The sequence below is a fragment of the Oreochromis niloticus genome, linkage group LG7 (genome assembly GCF_001858045.2).
Source record: "Oreochromis niloticus isolate F11D_XX linkage group LG7, O_niloticus_UMD_NMBU, whole genome shotgun sequence".
NCBI classification, from domain to species: Eukaryota; Metazoa; Chordata; class Actinopteri; order Cichliformes; family Cichlidae; genus Oreochromis; species Oreochromis niloticus.
Window position 1 is genome coordinate 24078219 of NC_031972.2, and position 20653 is coordinate 24098871.

General features: G+C 37.8%; 1 protein-coding gene across 5 annotated transcripts in view; it reads right to left on the reverse strand.

Moving 5' to 3' along the window:
• sfswap (splicing factor SWAP) overlaps positions 1-19658 on the reverse strand; it is a 47509-nt gene extending 27851 nt beyond the window's left edge. The window contains exons 1-11 of one of the 5 annotated variants that reach the window (XM_013270829.3): positions 19275-19658; positions 17637-17800; positions 12578-12709; positions 9351-9427; positions 6179-6404; positions 5892-5992; positions 4921-5059; positions 1971-2033; positions 1784-1853; positions 1322-1474; positions 1055-1148 (exon numbers count right to left, since the gene is read on the reverse strand). In XM_013270829.3, the coding sequence (XP_013126283.1) occupies positions 1055-1148; positions 1322-1474; positions 1784-1853; positions 1971-2033; positions 4921-5059; positions 5892-5992; positions 6179-6404; positions 9351-9427; positions 12578-12709; positions 17637-17800; positions 19275-19468 (1413 nt within the window). In that variant the 5' untranslated portion in view covers positions 19469-19658. Of the gene's footprint in view, positions 1-1054; positions 1149-1321; positions 1475-1783; positions 2037-4920; positions 5060-5891; positions 5993-6178; positions 6405-9350; positions 9428-12577; positions 12710-17636; positions 17801-18213 lie in introns of all 5 variants that reach the window. The other 4 variants (XM_013270828.3, XM_005451337.3, XM_005451339.3 and 1 more) reach the window with 4 other exon arrangements.
• Positions 19659-20653: the final 995 nt, after the last annotated feature.

The window sequence follows — 20653 nt, forward strand, 5'->3', positions numbered from 1 at the left end:
TCCACCTCTTGTCATTTAATCTCTTCCTTGTTCCCTGCGTTATCCTCATTTATCATTTCCAAATTCTGGTTCAAGATATCTGTAGTGGATGCGCAACAAAAGGAACTAATTTCAAAGTTGCAAAAGCATTAATTTAAGAAAGAGAAACTACAAATAAGATGACAATAATCCCAAGCACACCTGGAAACCATGAACTACATCGAGAAGCACAAGCTGAGACTCCCCAGTGCTCTAACTTTACATCTGCAGGCAGATTTTATACACACTGAGGGCAAAACAGACTAAAAATATCACATATGGAGCCCATCATTCAAGCGCAGCGGAAAATTCTAAGACCAACAATACATGGGAAAGAAATGGTAAGAAAAAGGAAATGATAATACACATACTGACCTATGAGATTTCGCTTAAAGTCAAGTCTGATTAATTGATTATCAATCTTATTTTGTTTCTGTAACATTTGTCCCTACTCTAGCACACAATGTCTTCTTTGGTACTTTCTATTGTGCATTTAATGTCGTCACTCTGGATGAAATTTTTGTTCCTTGGATTGAAATTTAAAAACTTTCCATTGGTTTGGTTTAGTGATTTTTGGAAAATTAGTCACACTGATCTTTCTGTAAGAAACATTTCTTCACCGTCTTTGTAAAACTGCTTCTAGTCAGTGTCCATGACAGCACTGCTGCTTGTGAGCCACAGCTTTATTAAGCTCTTAAGGGCTTTATGTGGTAATCTTAATCATTTATGGATCTGTAGCAGCGGTGATGCAAATGAGAGAACTGCTTCAGTGCAGTCATTATTAACTGTTATAATTCATTATTATTCATTATGTAGGAACAATATTTAATACTTAGAAGTTTCATGTCTGTAAAAGTAGGTATACCATTAACCAAACCACACACCTTCCAGGGTATTAAAAAAATAAGTAATTAAAGTTTTGATTGAAGGAACCAAGGAACCATTGGTAAAGTAATGTTAAATGGCACAGAAAGCTAAAGAGAGTTAGATTAACACACACAGAAGCATAATGTATACAGCGCAATGCTTATATTACCTCTGGCAAGCCTTTTCCTTCCTTTTGCATGAAGTATTTCTTCTTAAATTCGTAATAGGTGTTGTATTGATGCCAGGACTGCAGAAATTCAAACCTACAGTGCACAGAGAGAAGAAAACATACAAAGATGAGAGGCGAGTGCTCAGAAAAATGAGCCGGGGGATGATAAAGAGGTTATGCGATATCTGATGGCAAAATTACTGATAAGAGTTCCTAAAAGTGAGACCTGACTGGAACAGCAGGTTTATTTCTGGTGAGAAAACTTACCGCGGATCATTCTTGGCACGGACGCTCGCCTCAAACTTCAGACCATTTCTTGCAACGTACTCAGCCAGCTTGTCTATGACCGGCTGGATGTCGGGTGGTGGGGGAATGATGGCTGCTGCTGATGGGGTGGAAACTGGAAGTTCAGCTTTTGAGCTGTTTGGAGGGGAAATTTAAGATGTAAATACAATTTATCTTTTAAAGTTTCAACTTTTAATATGGCATCATTTTCATTCTTGTATTTAAATACACTATGTAATAATTGAATTTAAAATGAAATTTCAGACAAGATAAGCAAAACACTAACTTAGCTTTTTGGGTAAATAACAGTCATCATTATGCTTGATCAAGGTTCTTAAAGAAAACACATTTAATCATTTCTGATTAAGGCAAAACTAAACTAACTGATGTCAAGGCTACCATAAAGAAAAGTGAAACGCGTTTCCATGCAGTGTCAGAGCCCACCTGGTTTCTGGTACACTTGCTGGAGGAACAGAGCTGGAGTCCTGAGTGGGGGCTGTAGCTGCTGTTGCTACTGTGACAGTTTCAGCAGGGGTGGGTGCAGAGCCCAAATTAGCCACAGCCTCGGTAGAAGCAGGTGGTGCCATGACAGCTGAGGTCATATTGTTATAGTATGAGGTGGCATCTATACCTGGGGGAGGCGGAGCTAAGCAGAACGATCCATCTGGCAGCATGTAATATCCATAGTACACTGCTGCTGAAAACAATTGAGGCAGGAATTAGATCAAATACACATGCCTCCAAGAAACTATTTAACAGTGTGTGATAAAACAGAAACAACACCCCCGCCAAAATGAACTAAATATATCATATATCGTCAGTTGATGCCTCTTTGTTAAGAAACAACTTTCACGCTTATACCCAAACATGCTGTAGCCAGTCATATGAACATTTATTTAGCCAAGGAAAAGCTTCGGTGGTATCCAAATATTAAATATCAAAAGTTAAATAGCAGCACACGTCTGAAAACATCCTCACACACTCGCTGCTAAAATGCTGCCACCTGTTGGTGGAAATCTGTTCAATTCTAGCAGCTGATAACCACAAAATGTACCTTTACTGACTGACATACATGGATGAATACACAGCTTTGTTGTATGACAAGTGTGAGATTTATGATTGAAACCTAAATGCTTTATAAGTAAATGGATGTACAAACCAAATTTTGAATGCGGTAACAAACTGCATGACCTAATTCAAACCATTTCCACACTTATCCAATAAATAATAGCTTTAGGAGGATAACCATATTCAGCTTTAGTTAGGATACACTTAACCACTCAGTCAACTTGTCCTTGAGAGCACTTCTTTTGTGTCCATCTCGTGTGCAGCTAAAGTGAAAAGTGTGAAGAACTGTGAAATAGCTGTTGAGATTTTATATAAATTGATGGGGCATTTATAACAGATTCTAATATGATGAAGTATTTCATTTCAGACTCAATTGTGCAAACTTTCCATTTTAACCTTGGTAAATAACAACCACAGGTCAGACAAAAGTCACCTCTAACTGAAAATGGAAACTGTCACACCAGGCTTGTTCGGCAAGCCTTTAAATAACTGAAGATTTTCAAGGCAGGGAAAATGGGAGAGGTGGAGAAAGACGGCCTCCACTGATCACAGCAAGAGTGTTTTTCAAGTTTAAATTGTTTCTAAACCACCATTTTTCACCTTTTATATAAATAGGAGATATCTATATATTTTCTGTATTTGTTGATGTGGAATTCAAATGAATTTAAATTGTTTATGGAGGTCAACACAGATGGACATTTTTCCACAGACTTCTGCCAGAAATCTCTTTTTGCAAACGATGGTACCAACACTTGATCATCTTAAAAAAAAAAGAGGTTTACAGGTTACACACGTAGATATTAAGGTTAGGGTGGCTCTGCAGAAAAATAGTTCAGCCACTAAACTGGCCTGCCTGCTGTGCAGCCATGACACCCATTCAGTGTCACCCACTGAAAGCGTTGATAGCAATTGGTCTACATGTTCCCAGAGTGTTGTCAAAATTCTGTATTGCATCATCATACTACTTTTAAATAAATACAGAATTTAAATCACTGGCAAATTTACAAAGACTTCCAGCTATTTTGGCAACAGGGTTATAAAAGTCAACATATGGCCCCTGTCCAAGAAAAGTTTCTCAATCATCAGCAGGTTTATATCACAAAGACTGTTATTGAAAAAGAAAGAAGAATGTGCAATAACGGGACGAGGACAAAATAAATGGTCAGTGTCAAAGTGGAGGCTGGGAGATATTAACACATTAGTCACTAAGCTGGTTGACTTTAATGACATATCCAATTTTCTCTAGTCAAGAAAACTGAAAGTGTTTTTAGGCGTTTTGACAGATTGCCTGGGGTTTTCACCCTTACATGCAAAAGACTTGTAGCACAACACCACCCACTGAAAGGATGTTTGCTCTTAAATTCAGAGAGATATCCCTCTTTTAATATTATATTTGGATACCCGTAGCTAGGCATAATAACATCCTCAGTAGTCTGTTTTCGGCAGAAATATGGAAAAGTCTTGATGTTCAGAGCTTGAACATCGATGTGCGTGCTAAAAAACAAACATGTTTTCCTGATTAGTTTGGGCAGATTTAAACTATGAATTAGAAATTGATTTGATTTTTTTCCCCCTGACATTACTGCTATCATCCAAAAGAAAGATCTTAATCAGAGCTGAAACTCAAGATACTGGAGTGTGTTATCAAGAGAAAACCATCAGTTTAAGTCACAGCATGCATTCAGTCTTGTGCTACCTTGAAAGTTATAGTAAAATGCCATTATGCTCTGACCCGACAGGAGTGCCATCATGGACTTTTAGGGTTACGTGAACTAGGGTTGCAGTCATGCATGAAGTCATGTTTAGACGTTGTCAGATTAACTTAAAAAAGAGTGAATGTGTTTAAAAACAAACAAACAAACAAACAAAAAAAACCTCAAGCTTTTTTTAAACTCTTTAACTCATTTCATTGTTTGCACATTCATTACTTGAAGTATTCTTTAAATTTCTTGGATACTCATTTTATTTATTTCTATCTTGTTAGAATTTTTATTTTGTTATATTAGAATTTTTTTAATGGAGTCTGGCAAGATAAGGATTTCATTGAACAATCTAATCTCCCTGTGTTTATTTATACATGAAGTCTGAGCAATCCCTTTAAAATCACATGTGAAACAGTTCATTTAAAACACTCATCTGATACCCAGATTAGCACTGCAGTACACGCTTATCATGTTATAAACCTTCGATCTCTCTGCCTGTCACGACCCCAAACCAAAGGTCTTTGTGGATCTGAATACTGGCTCAGGTCAGGTTAACCGTTTAGGACGCCTGGCCTACCATGGGATAAAAAACCCACTGAATTCAATATTTCTTTGCTGCAGAGACTGGAAACTATTTTCCTCAATGATAGACTACACTTAGTACTTGTTGAAGGGAGTTTTGATGAATAACAGGCAGTGTATAAGACAAAAGCTGAACAATATAGTACAGAGGGACCCATCATGTAAAGACCATGACTGAAAAACTAAAAATGTCAAAATGCGTTTTTCTATCAGAATGACTCTACTCACGGTCGGCGCTGTATTGTGTTGGTAGACTAGCTGGAGCTTCCTCTTGGTTTGTTACCACTGCTGCTGTCCCATTTCTTTCCTGTTGGGCTTTTTGAATTAGTGCTGCCAGGGGATGATCTGGGTCCATAACCTTAAGAGGCTACAAGACAAAAAATGCCAGTCCAGTGAAAATAACATTTCACACCATTATGTTATTTGTTGCAAAGCAATACTAAAACATTTGAGTTCCTGCAAGCATTACATGAAAAGGGAGCATTTAATGCATTAAAATATCTTCAACACCCTCTAAAATGGCATATATTTAAATATCTTACATTATTCAAATCATACACAGTCATCGTCCTTATTGTGGTATTACAATTCTACAAGATTTAAGCTTTAACCCCATGAAACCTTAAACATTAAAATATGAGTCTTCTGTAGAAAATTACAGGGGAAAATCTGAAAACAAGATCCCTCTTGATGGGAGACAACTGTTAGGCAGCTTCTACTAAAAGGAGCTCATTATGTTTCTTTAAAGAGGCATGCTCCCATTATTGCTGCACAAAGACTAATGGCTCTAATGACAAGGCACATGAAAGCACTAACAACTGAAGTAGCATGAAGACCGGGAAACAGAATAAAGCTCTAAGATATTAGTCTCAGTAACAGACTTGGGTTGCATTAAAGGCATGTAAATTCAATTTTAGATGCCAGATGGTGCTACTGGTTAGAAATGGATCATTCTTACAGAACACCCCCCACCCCACAAAAACCCCACCCAAAACATTTACTTATGTTCACAAATAAAATTAGGCATCTCAACATTTGAGTATCTTTTCAGAAAAATATCAGCATTATATATTTGGCTGAGAAATTTCTCCTATTAATATTCCAGTCGACCTAAAAGAATTCTGTAGTAACAAGCTTGTTTGTGGAAAACCTCAGATTTCTACTATGAGAAAAAAAACGAAAGAAAAAATTTACAATACCTTCATTAGCTCCTCCAGGCGAGAGCTCCTTTTAGGGGCAAAAAGGCTGGGATGGAGGTAGCTCCCATCTCCATCATCATCTGAATCATCAGAATCAGATTCTGCAGAAAGAAAAAAAACAATGTACAAATGAAACAAACTAATGCCAGTAATGAATGTTTTTAGTGTATTCCGCACTGTTTGACTACTTATGCGTTGTGATCAATCTAACAATTACACATTAGTTACCGTACGAGACACATGCATATGTAATGTGGTGGATCCAGTGAATGCTTTCTGTAACTCACCCTGCGACTGCTCTTTCTTGCTGTCAGAGGCAACACTGTATCGACCTTCCTTCATGGACCGCAGGATGTATTTGTAATAAGGGTTCAGGTAATGGTCAAAACGAAGAAAGTCAAACTGGGAGTTACCAGACTGCTTCGCCTTCAACACTATCTCAAACTGAGCCCCTTGCTGACAGACAAAGTTGGCCGTCTTCTCAATGATGTTGTGGGTCTTGATGGTTGCCGGCTACAAAAGAGTCAAGAAATTAAGAAATTGCATTTAAAAATGCAGACAGCTTCCATTATTATGTTTCAGTTTCTGAAAAACACTTTTTTTTTTTTTAATTTGCAAAGGAGGAAATTTTTCTCATTTAAGATGCGTGGTGAAAAGTTTGTGACAAATAAGCATCGGCACCACAGACGGGGCATTAAGATGCAACGCACAGTACACCAAGGACAGAGGCAATTTTGTTACAGAAACATTTTCATGCCCAGCACTCTTATGCTCATTGTGATGACATTAATTCTGAAAATACACATGGGGTGGAAATCAGTGGAACAAGAAATGGTCCATTATTCATTCATTATTGGTCGCCTTGTGTGCTTTCAATGATTAATCTTTGCCAATACCTAGAGAGTACAGAGAAGTGCAGCAGTCTCCCAAAGAATACACATATCCCATCAAGTTGAAAGTCATAATAAATACCACCTTTCAAAACACTGGCCAAAAAGAGACTGGCGTCCAACAAAAACAGATCATTATTGTCTTTTAAGCTGCCAAGGACTTCCTGACATACACAATCCCTTCTCACTTCCACTTACGAACTTAGCAATTAAGGGAAAAGGGTGTTTGGAACTTTTACGTACTTATTTTATCTCATAAAAAAAAAAAGAAGAGGGAAACATGCTGCCTCGCACCTATTATTCTGCAACGCTGTTACCCAAAGAATAGCCATAAGGAATGCCAGTGTGAAAGTAATATGTAACGTTTACAACCATATTGTCTCTCAGATGACAAAGGTTAGTGAGTAAAGATGAATTTGCACCTGCACTTATTGCTAGAGCTGTACTAAAATGTGACACCCTGACCTTATCTAAAATGCTCAAAGACATCCTTGGCCAAGGACCTTTTGAGGTAAACTGCTCTGCTCTCTCTCAGTGTTACCTATTATTCAGCTATACTTGTGAAAACAAGGGCAAATCTAATAATCATAAAATAATTAATAATGGCAAATGAAAATGGCAAAAGTCCACCTTAAGACTACTAAAACAGAACTAATCTAATTAATGGACTGGTAGCTGCTATAATAAAAATGTCTTTTTCATAGCATATAAATAATTTAATTTTACCAGCTTAATAATTTTGAACCAGGCCTTGAATAGTTTCATTAAGAAGCTTGTGAGAAATAAGGCACGTCAAACTGAGCCATGCTCTTATTTTAGTGTGTCACAGACATATTTATCTATCCTTCAGGTAAATATTAGTATCCCATCAGGCTGTGTTGTGAAGGTGCCCAATATTCAAGGACTTCTCCTGGTGGTATTCCCTACAAACCAAGGAGTAGAGATTGACAATATATGCAAATCATACACAGCAGCAGCTATGCTGTGTTTGTATGTATGCAAACACAAGCTTGTTTTGATTCTCATATACCTACCATGGTATAATACTGGCACTAAAGCATGCCTTTTTTCACATGCAACATTTGCCGTAGCATTTCCTTAGGGAGGTGTTATGCTTCCCGACAAGTGTTAATCCCTGACAGGGGAGAATGACTCTTTTATATTCATCTTCGAAAGAAGAAAAGCAGGAAAAGCGCATTTGTTGCTTTCACATAAAAAGTCTCTCCCTATACGCTGCCACTAATTCCTAAGTGGGATGGATTACTTCTCAACATCTGTGTACAACGACAGGAGATACCGACTCTCGTTGCATAGGACAGTGGCTACAGGGAATCATCAGGCTTCTGGTCGTGGATATCAGACACAACAAAGCAACAGAAAATGTAATATTTTAGTGTTACTTCAACTGTTTCCTTCTTTAGATGGTATGTCAGTGTGAAACATCTTTTGGCACAGAAGTGTTTTTCCACAAACAAGAACTATGTGGCATTCTGCCTCAGAGTAAGGCTAGACAGGCCTACAATTTAATAAGTATTTAAAAAAAAAATACACAAATGTCAATAATATAGTCATCACAAGGCAAGTTTTTTCAGTATGTCAGCTGCTTTCCACATTTACAGGACAAAATCCCCGTTCAGCAAACCCCTGTGAAACTCTGCTTGCAGTATTTTCAACTTATTGCAGAATCAATTAATCGAGTCATTTCTGTTGCTTTGCTTTGCGTGTTATATAGAAAATATTTGACTCTGTGATTCCAAAACCAAGGCAGACAACACAACATAAATCTATAGTTAAGACACATTTAGAATGTCGTGACATGGCATTTAAACATAGAGCACACTGTACATACAGCTCATTTTGAAAGTCTACAGATCATTAAGTTTTCCATATTTCTGCATAGTTAGTTAATTCACTGAAAATAAATGCCTGAATTTGTTTTTATATGAAGTATTCGGATCCTTCCCATATTACATGGTTAAAGGATTTTGGACAGACTTAAATCTTCTTGGGAATGATTCTACAAGCTTGGCACACTTCTCGTTTTGAAGTGTTTTCAACTAGTAAGTATGTGGCAGCCATAACAAGAGGCGGTTGAATTCTCTGAATACAAAAGAAAGGCGCTTTAGCACAGGCTGCACCAGCCTATTCTTCATGAAGGAAAAGGACATACAATTCAAAGTGACCGCCACTCGATCATCTACAAAAGCGAATAATCAGCATGTCTGACAAGGTTTCAAATTGACACATGAATTACATTTCTGTTTTTCCAGCTCATCTCATAAGCTAGTATTCCACAGTGTATTCCCCAGCTTGGTTTTCACTCTGACACGCCATCATCTGTGAGCTTACTACTTATTGCGAAAGTAGTGAGCATGTGTTAAGTGTGTACAGTATTTTTGTTTGTTTTTTTAAATATTGTGATAATAGGATTTTTAAAATGTTTATTTGGTCTGTGAGAAAATGAGAATGAGAAAAAGAAAAGAATGAACTGAACTCATTTAATGATCCACCTGAAAAAGACAGAAAAAGTCAGAGTTTCAAGAGACACAGCAGAATATCTAACACTCACCAACTCCACATCAGGAGGGATAGAAAGCCCTGCGGGAGCAACGAATGGTTCTTCACTCTCTTCAGGCTCTGCCTCCTCTACACAAATGAAGGGACATGAGAATGGAAAATAAATATACCGATAAACAGATTAACTTTTGATAATCATTGGCAACAACAAAACTAACAAACCCCACTTTATATCTACCCAGTTGAGCAATAACATTAAGATTATTTCTGAACTCCTAAAACATTTTAAAAATGGATGAAACACATGCCCTCTACCAACCTCCCCACTACACAAATACATCAAAGCAAAACAGCACTCTAGCCTTTACCTTCATCTTGATGACAACATACAGGTCAGGTGGAAACGATCTTAAATATTTAACCAGGTACTGTAGGGAGTTTGCAGCAATAAGGGGTCCTTTATATTAATAAAAGGCATCTATGAAGCAATTAAAAAAAAAAAAAAAGCAATGCTTATGGATTCCACTTGGGTGCATGTGGAAGGTTTGCCATGGCAACAATATGTAATCGGCAGGCTTGTAAAGTGCTATACAGTAAAAAATTTTTTTTAAAAAGCAATACTGATCAATATAGCTACAAAATAGCACTGTTATCAGTATTAAACTACTTGCAACTGGATAATATAGCTTGTTCTTAAATCTTATATAAAGTAAATCTCATTGGTAATAACACATTACAATAAACACCACTGAAACGGATCATTTTTAATGGAAAGTCCAGCATTATCTTTATTTAAAGCCAGACTACAGTCCTGCTTACAGAGTAGCTACTCAGCGAAGACAGAGTGAATTACTTAAATAACCTCAGCAAAGAGATACTACTTACTCAAATTAGCTTCCTTATTTTGACAGGATGTGAAACTAATTGGTATATTGTGAAATGACTGGCTAATGATTGGTGTAGGGTTTAACAAAGAGGCTAACAATAAGATGCATTTATCATGTTTTGACAGAACACGTAATAAACTGTACTGAATTTAACCGTTTGATTTGGCTATCAATCAGAACCAAATAATTGAAATATAAATCCAAAAAGTTGATTCTGTTCATCTAGACGTTGCGTTTTCAGTGGGAGAAACGTTTCGTCAATCATCCAAGTGACTTCTTCAGTCTCAGCTGACTGCAGGTGAGACCACTGATCAGCCATTCCCCAACTCTTTGTGGTAATCATGGCCATTTGTCATTGATCAATGGTCTTTGATCGGTGGCTGTTAATCAGTGGTCATGAAGCTCACAGCCCATTGTTTGTCAGGGGGCTAGTTTCAGTCATTATGGAACTGTACTGTTTATAAGGTTGGGGAAACCTGCAGTGAGCTGAGACTGAAGAAGTCACATGGATGAGTGACAAAATGTTTCTCACACTGAAAACACTACCAGATAAACATAATCAACTGTTTGGGATTTCCTTAGCTGAATGATTGAGCATGGTATATTATTGTGATATATTTCCTTAAGCTCTAATCCTCTCTTTGTCCCTGTGAATATGAATTGGTAAGAGGGAAGTTCTTGACCACTTTTTTATTAATGTTTCAGAGTTTAAATAGAGCTAAACTCAAACTAGATCAAATGTGAGACCTTTCTGACTTTTTCCACAAAGTCACCCTCTACAGAATCTTTAGCAGATGTTTGAATACCATGGGGTCAGCTCTACAAATTCACCAGAGACACAGAGAGGCATCTAGTCTGCTTAACTAGTCTGTGTGTATATCAGATATTTAAAGCAGAAGTAACTGTGTCAGTGTCTATCTTTTAGGAAGCAGTCTTAATTTTTTTTTTTTTTTTTTTTTTGTTCTTGAGCATGAGGACGTTTGGGAAATCATTCCAGACATGACAAGGGTGTGTTGGAGGGCAAAGTAGGGCTGGGCCATATCATACCGTTCACGGTAATACCGGTATACTGTTGGGCAACGATAAGAAAATGAAATATCGTGATAGAATATGGGTAAAATGCGCATGTGCAGTGCCTTTGTTTTCATATGCACATGGCGGAAAAAGCATGGCGGCGACACAGAATGAGAAGGGAGAAAGTGGATCGTTAAATGAAACGGATGAACCAGAATTGGTTTGTAAAAATGCTGCAACTTCATTGGTGTGGAACTGGTTTAGCTTTCGTCCGTCAGATACACAACAAAGCACTATTTTTGGTAGAGCATGCTAGCGGGCCGTCGTTATTACCGTGTTTTTTGGAAAATACGGCACACTTAAAATCAGTCCTTTAATTTTTCTGAAAATCGACAGTGCCCCTTATAATCCCGTGTGCCTTATGTATGAATTCTGGTTGTGTTTACTGACCTCGAAACGATTTTATGTGGTACACGGCACTCGAAAATCTGTCAAATGTTTCAGTACGACTTTGCTAAGCTACGAAGCCGCACCGCTTGATGGATTGTCGGAGCATTACGGCTATCGTGGGCAGGAGCCTCGCGGAGTGATACGTACTGTGCTTCAACATAATATTTCCGTATTGTGTGTGTATAAACTCTTTTTAAGAGATATTATACATGGTTATGCTGAGGATATGTCGGCCAATTTCCACTGGAAATGCCTTTTGGTTAAACTGTCAGCAAGGAATTTGCATTTGCACTGTTAAATTTTTATGTAACTTTAATGCACATAAAAAAACAGCTGCTTGTTTAAGTGAAAATACATTATTAGTGCAAAAAACCTCATCAAAGTTGTGGAGTTATAAAGTAGTTTGTCTAGTGTCAGTTATATCGTTACCGCAAATTTTCAAATGTATATCGTGATAAATATTTTTGGTCATATTGCCCTGCTCTAGGGCAAAGGGTCTGTTTAGATGACATTTGGGAAAAAGGCTGTTAGTTTAAGGTTTGCACAAGTGACTAGGGAATCCATGAAGGCGCCTCACAAAAGAAGTCATAAGAAGTCACAAACAGATAGAGGACTAAAAGTAACACAGATGGTGCGAGGTGAAAATATTGAATTTTTTGCACATTTGTCATGAGCTTTTTTTTAGGCAAAAAATTAAACTTCAGCAAACACCTCAAGTGTATGAATGGGCAGATGGCTGTTTGGATTAAAAAAAGTTTTTTCTTTTTTTTTTTTTTTTTTTTTAAATGTTATATAAGAAATGTTACATATCAGAAAGAGCTGCTGTGTTCTTCACAGCAGATTGCAGCACACAATCAACTACAATTCTAGACATGACACAGAGCCCACGGTAACTACATTACTCTGGGAAGTTGTGATGAGTTCTCACCAGGTTCCTTGTTAGCATCCTCCTCCTCGGTGGGCTGAGAGGGGTCATAGTAGTCAGCGCTGTATTTGAAAGCCACGGCGTTGTAAGAGCCTTCATCAGCCAGAGCCTCACTCAGACGTTTATACTCCTCCTCTGTGAAGGATTAGGAAACACACATAATCAGGAAAAAAAAAAAAAAAAGAAGACTGCAATGTTGATGAACACTTTAAACCAGTCTGCACAAACTGATGATGACTTCTGATTTTGATGAAGGACATCTATCTGTGAAGATAACGAATGTTACTCTTTGTAAGTTGATACTGTGTCAGTTTTAATTAGATATACAGTATACAGACGTGTAGTGGATTAAAAATTAAACAAAACAATGACGCAGTCCTGTCTTGTGTGTTGATGAGACCAAAATAAAACTTTGTGGTTTAACTGAGAAGCATTAGTATGCATTATTTACTGCATAGGTAGAGTAAGAACCTCCTGATTCCCATCTTTGAAACACCGGGGGGGGGGTTGCAGTGTCAAAACAACAGACCATCATTAATAGAAAAGAAAAGGGAATTCTGAGTAACACCAAGGAATACTAAAAGAAAATGTCAGGATGCCTGTCTGAGCTGAATCTCATGAGAGAGTTGGTCATGCACAAAGAACGGTACCTTTTGCACACAAATCAATTGTACAAAGAAAGGTAAAAGATGAATTGAAGTGGGTACAACCCCAACTGCCCCCCAAAATTGGGATGTTATATACAATATAAATAAAAACAGAATACAATAGCTTGTAATTTTTCATAAACACATATTTCATTCATAATAGAACATAAAAAATATCAGATGTTTTAACTGAGAAAAATACAACATTTTAAGAATAAAACAAGGTCACTTTAAATTTGATGGAAGCGACATATATCAGAAAAGCTAGGGTCAGGCTGTGTTTATCACTGTGCAGCATCCCCTCTTCTTTTAACAGCAGCCCGTAAACAACTGGAACTGAGAAGACTGTTGGACTTCTGTGAGAGGAATGTTGTCTCATTCCTGTCTGATAGAGGATTCTAAAATCTCAACAGTCCTGGATCATCTTTGTTGTATATCAGCGCTTAGACTCATCTACTACAAATCGATGCTATTGTAATAGATGCAGTCTGCGCTATAGGAATGTCTTGGTGAAATATAAATCTTCTGGATGGGAGCGTATGTTGCTTTAAAACCTGTATATAACTTCCAAGACTGGTGGTGCCTTTCAGATGTGCAACATGTCAACTCAGCCGCCCCCATCAGAGATACAGGCTTTTGGACTGAATGCTGGCAGTCCATTTGAACTGAGTTTAGGCTCAGGGGAGATGGCAGCATTTCCGGATCACGTTTACATATGGCTCCTTCTTTGTATAACAGCTTTTGTGGATGCAGGCAATGGTTTCTGACAAGTGTTCCTCAGCCAATTCCATGATTTCCATGACAGAATCGTGTCTATTTTTAATGCAGTGCCACTTGAGGGTCCAAAGATCGCAGGCATCCATTATTTATATCTGGCATTGTCCCTTGCGCACAGAGATTTCTTCCGATTCTTATAATGATTTAATGATATTATCTACTGTATATAATAAGATATTAAAGTCTTTTACGATTTCATGTTAAGGGACATCATTGCAACATTACTGTTCCACAATTTGTAGACAGTTTTTCGCCAATTGGTGAATGTCCGTCCATCTTTACTTCAGAGAAACCCTGCCTCTCTAAGATGTTCTTTCTCTAACCAACAATGCTACAGATCTGTTGCCAGTTAACCTAATTAGTTGCAAAATGTTCCTCCAGCTGTTTCTTTTTAGTACCACTTACTTCTCCAGCTTTTTGTGTCCTCTCTCCCAGTGTTTTTGAGATGCCTTTCTGCCATCAAATTCAAAACAAGCTAATGTTTTTCGTGAGGTTGTACCACACTGTTGTTAATTGTTTTTGTGTACTTTTAGGACATACTCATGCAGATATATAGAAAACTTTAACAGGCTCACAAAATTCTTCTTACAATTGTCCTTTAAAACCTAATGTTTATTTACTCTGGTCAATGAATATGAATGGGTTTGAAAACTTGACATCTCTTCCCTTAGTTTGGTTGTTTTTCACCCAGAAAATAAATATATGAACTAAATTGCATTTTAAGAGCCACTGAAGAATGTTTACTCCACTCAGATATATCCGAGGTGATAGCATCAACCTATACAAAGCATATAGCTGGCAAGCAATGCACAAATGGCTTGTTGAAGGACTGTACTTAAGTGTGTCTCAGTAGCCTCTGTATTATAATACACAATCTCAAATAACTCATGATCATTATGATATACAAATAGTTATAATGTTACCAGTGTAATATATAAAAGGGGACAGGGAGTATGCATGTTTGACCCCGTAACCAACCCTTTTCTACTGAAATTTATTGAACTCTATAAATATTTCTTATGCTTCCCACTGTCCCTTAAGTGGACAGATGGATAATCGCTTCACCAAAATGGGGTCAGACCTCCAAATTCAAGGGCAAACCGGACTGCACGATCCACCTTCTGCAGTGTGTGTATGTTTTACACAAACCATTAGCTGACTCCTTCTGACCTGTCAGTTTGAGCATAAGAGACCATATTTCACTTAAAACTGTGGCTTATTAAATTCAATTACAGTCATTACGTCTGTCTTTTAGAAGGATGCTTTGTCATCAAAACAGCCAGTTTCATTATATTATGTAAAATGAGTGAGATGCAAGTATCCTAGATGAGTCAAATGTGATTTCCATAGAAATTGTGGCTCTTCAACTCAGAGTTAAAGCCAGCCCTTTTTAAGAGTCTAAAAGCTGAAAATGCCTTAGAAAGGGGGCGTCACTCTGCTCTGAAGATTTGGCCTGGGAAAAAAAAAAAAATCCAGATTTCGTTAAGAAGCCTATATTAAACTTTTTAGCAAATGTGACTTGTCAATTTTTTGTTGGGATAAAATCCAAGTTTTAGTGCAGTGGCAGTCTGCAGAAGAAGTCTCATAAGATGATGCAGGCCTGAAATTAAAACGCACTGGATAGTAATTAAAACACTGACACAAAGTGTCTTTGAAGAGAGTGAAAATTTCTAAACTGTGAAAAAGCAAGACAGGCATGACACGAGTTCAAAAGAGGACCTGATAAATTGAATTAGTGTAATATGACAGGCATGACAGAAGCAGCAATAAACATTAACCTACTAAGTTTGTAGTAGTTTTTCATAATGCAAACCTCCCATTTCACCACATCCCTAAGGTGCTCTAATGGATTGAGATCTGGTGACTGTGGAGGCTATTTGAGTGCAGAGAACTCATGTTATGTTATGTTGAGGAAATCAGATTGAGGTGATCTGAGCTTTGTGACACACATGCATCATCATGCTGGAAAGCCATCAGAAGATGGGTAATAAAAGGATGGACATGGTCAGCAACAACACTCAGGTCGGCTCTGCTGTTTAAAGTTGGTAACAACGAACCTAAAGTGTGTCGAGAAAATATATCACACCAATACATCACTGCCGCCAGCCTGAACTGCTGATACAAAAATAATGGATCCAAGCTTTCATGTTGTTTACACCAATTTCTGATTCAACCATCCAAGTGTCACAGTAGAAATGAGGACATCAAGATCACTGGTTCAGTTCTAGCCAGAGACTTAAATTCCTTCCCAGCAAGAATTCTGGCTTCCACAGACTGACTGTGTGCCCATGAAGCACACAGAAGATACTCAATTTGTTCCATTCCTACTTTTCCACCAGGGACAAGATTATAGACCTGCATAAGGCTGGAATGAGCAAACAGCTTGATGAGAAGTTGATAACTGTTGAAAGAAATCAAATGAGCATCAATTATCCTTAGTCCCCCTGCTAAAGAAGGCACATGCGATGTCCATTTTAAGCTTGCCAGTGAACATCTCCAAGGCTTGGGAGAAAGTGCCGTGGTCAACCCGACCTGCAGCCTTTGGGGGAAGAGAAATGCTGATTATGACCCAAAGAACACCATCCCCACAGCCAAGCACAGAGGTGGTAGCATTATGCTTTGGGGCTGTTTTTCTACTAAAGGTACAGGATGACTTCACCACATTGAGGGGCTAATGGGCGGGGCCCTGTACAATAAAATCTTGGATGAGAACTTCCTTCCCTTAGCCAGAACACTGAAGATGGGTCATAGATAGGTCTCCCAGCATGACAATGACCCATAAACCTGCGACCAAGGCAACAAAGGAGTGGCTGAAGAAGAAGCACATTAAGGTCATGGATTGGCCCAGCCATTCCTGAGTCCTATAGAATCTGTGGAGGGAGCTGAAGGTTTAGGTTACCAAACACCAACTCTAAACCCAAAGAACTTAAGAGTTTCAACAAAGAATCCCTCCTGAACCGTGTGCACACCTGGTGAATAACTACAAAAAAAACATCTTACCGTTGTGCTTACCAACAAGGTATCTCAAACAAGTCACATTTTGCTTCGGGATCAAATATTTATTTCCCTCAGTGACATGCAATTTTATTTCTAACTTTTTTTCCTGGATTTTTGGATGATATTATGTTTCTTTCCATTAAAATCAAACTACCTGTTTACCTGACTGTTCATTTTTTGCAAGCAAACAAATTTACAAATTCAGCAGAGGATCACTTTATTTCTTCCCCCAGTGTATTGAAAACAATCTGAAACTTAGCAATAAGTAAATGTCAATGTGTTCATCACAAATGGGAAATCCTAAGAACCAGTAGACATTACCTTAAAATTTCTATTGGAGCAAAAGAAGAAGACAGAAAAAATGCAGTTAAATGAGCATCCTCTGTCATATCAGCCCATGCAACTACAGCTTTATTAAAAAGGCCTGACTACAAACGGAAAACAAGTTTGAGCTACTGACACAAAACCAGCTTTTGAAAACAGATTACGAAAGTAAGGTCATGATATCTTATTTAACGGCTTCAGCAAATTTGAGGTAAATAAGATGTTTTGACATTATTTTTCCTTGCCTTTAATTTCACTCTTTTTTTTTTTTTTTTTTAACTATTACTGCTAAATGTTTAAACCAGCGTCCTGCTCACCTTGTCTAGCTTCCTCTTCCAGCAGGTCAGTGTGCAGTGCCAGGTACCTCTCCTCATCGCAGAGCGCCTCAATCCTGGCCTCTTCCTCCGACAGCTGGTAGGATGTATTCCATGACCCGCTGTCATACTCTGAAAGGTCATGTAAGTGACCACGCCCATCATATCTGTTGGATGATAAAAAGAATTAGAGAAAAGGAAGTAGACAAAGCTTTTCATACAGAACATGGGCCTACTTACCAAGGCAGTAAAACCTAAAACCCACAATATAAACGATATAAAACTGGTCTACCTCTGTAAGCCCTCCATGAAAGTTTTCTCAAAATGGATACGTCACAACAATGATACTAATTACGTCTCTGGGAATTATTTTGGATAGAGCTCTGATATACCTAGCAAGTTTTCTGTCTATATTTTCTTCCTGGTTTTACAGGCCAAACGAAAAAAAAAAAAAAAAAAAAAGACAAACAAAGCAACTCGCCTCTTACCTTACAGGGTTCAATAATCCCCTGTAACACTCATCATTACTTCTAAATCTGCAAAGAAAGTTACAATCACACAAACCCGAGCACATAAATACCTATCCGTAAGAACCCAAATGGACGACATTTTCCAAGGTTCGTCCCTCTACGCCATCTCTCACTTGCAGTTTCTTCATGAAGACAAAGAAATCTGGAGCTGAGGTTGGCATTCGGGGTTTGGAAGGACCCCTTAGCCTACCTTGCTGTGGAAAAACTGGGTTATGTAATAAAGACACACAAACAAAGGCTGTACAAATGAAACATAAGTTGGGTCTGAACACTAAGGTGATTCAATTGACTTAATATGTTTAAAGAAATACAAGACTCAAGGAGGTTTACAATGACTTTGCAACAAGGACAATTTCTGTTAAAAAGGTGGAAGGAATTAGTCAAAATGATACACTGAATCACCTTAATGACAGTAACTTTTGTCTTGGTTAGAATTTGCTCTGGCAAACAAAAGCATAGTAAAATACCAGGTTTTGTAGGGACTTGACCACTTTATATTAGGAAACTTTCGTTTGAAAAGAACAGGAAAAAGACATGTTATAGCTCAGACATATTATTCATCTGTAAAGCATGAAAAAAGCTTCCAGAGGAAATTCTCATAACATGCCAAGATGCAAAGCCGATTTCACAGATAACTTGAGTATTTTTAGACATTTACTGCAATTGCCAATTTAAGCTGTACATTTAGCGCAAACTACGCAGGCCTAAGTGGTCTTAAACGACTGTCAAATAAACTTTATTCACTCCATTTGTCCAATGTTCTGTTATAATATAAGTTGGAGTGTATAATAACCTGACAACAAAATGCATAAATAGGTCAGTCATGGCTAACATTAGCAAAGACTGACAGGCATTTGCAAGTTAGCATGTTACCGAAGAAACTTTAGATACCAGGTGTTTTTCTTTCCCCCCCAATTTTCTTTCTTTTTTTAGTTCAGGACATCCAACAAGACACGCTAGGAGGCAAGAAATAAAACAATCGTCGCCAGTTGCAGGTGTTTCCAAGCTTCAACAAGCAACAACTCCAACGTGGTCCCTTGAATTTTGAGACAGGCTAGCGGACAGGAGAGATTGTTAGCATAATGTTTCGGTCTAAGTTTGTTCAACCGACCTATCAATCATGATGCTCTTGTCCCCCATCCATGGGATAAGATGCTTTCCGTGATCATGGTAAAGAGCCCTTTCGTCGTCTCGGAAGAGTTTGCAGGCATAGCCGAAAACCAACAGATCGGCGTATTTATCACTGTCACTCACATCCTTCTTCACCGGCTTGCTGTCTTTCTTTGCCGCTCCGCGACGATACATCTCCCAGATAGTCGAGGGAACAGATTAGCTTAAAGGACGTGACAACAATGACGGTATCTTGATAGCTTTTTGTTGACCAGGTGGCTACCAGGTGCTCCAAATGTTACAATATTCCGTGGGATTTTGCACCAAAACAAAACACTACACGCCAAGAGCCGCCATGTTGAAAAGAGAGTAAATGCATCTGTGTGTCCGGTCGGCACTTACGACAATTTCACGAGAGCACAGTTAAAGCTTACACTAATGTTCAGTAAGTAAACGTCCTAATGTGCAGCTAAAAATATCCACTGTTATGTTATACTTTTTGCTAAGTATTAAGTCTGTATATAAATCACATTTTGTGGTTCCCTAATTATCGAAACTGTTGCAGTGAAATACCCTATTACATTAAGCTCTTGTTCAACAAATAAATTCCTGTGTTCAAGGTAATTCAACAGTTAGTGACTTTAAATACATGGAAACAAAACATTTTACCGTAATCTTAAAGTGGATTTTACAGCACAGCTGGATGACTAGGTTTAAGATTTGTAATTATTCAGGCTGTTTATTATTTTTGATAAAGCTATTAAACTATATTAATTAGAATTTTTAAAAACTGCGTTGCAAGCGATGTGTTTTGGTGTTTAATGAATTTGCATTTGCATAACTTGATTAAAATCACATGATGCTAATCAGTTTAAGGATTTACTAGAGACATCTTTTACATATGAATTATGAGTGAGATGTAAAGCACTTTGTGTATGAGGATGAGACATACTCATTTGTGTCTATTTATTATACATCATTTACTATTTAAGATGAACAGTTTGTTTATTGTCAGATGATTTATCACAGACAATCAGAGCAGTCCAGTAAGCTTAACAAAGTACACTTCTGAGCTTTTATACTTCAGCAAAGACAATAGAGATGCACATCCTTTGCAGCTCTTGCCACAAAGACTCTATCGGTCCTTTCTATTATTTACAGCTTCTGCGTGTGTTTTTCTTAACATTTCTCCATAGGTTTTCAGGGATGTAGAGGCTAAAAAAAAGTAGGACAGAGAGAAAAAAAGGCAGAGAGCATTGTTCAGAGGGCTGCAGTAGTGGATACACTTGTGTATATTATATATACTGATCTGGAGAAGTTTCATTTTTATTTATTTATCTATCGTGTGTGTGTGTGGGGGGGGGGGCTTTAGCAGTATAA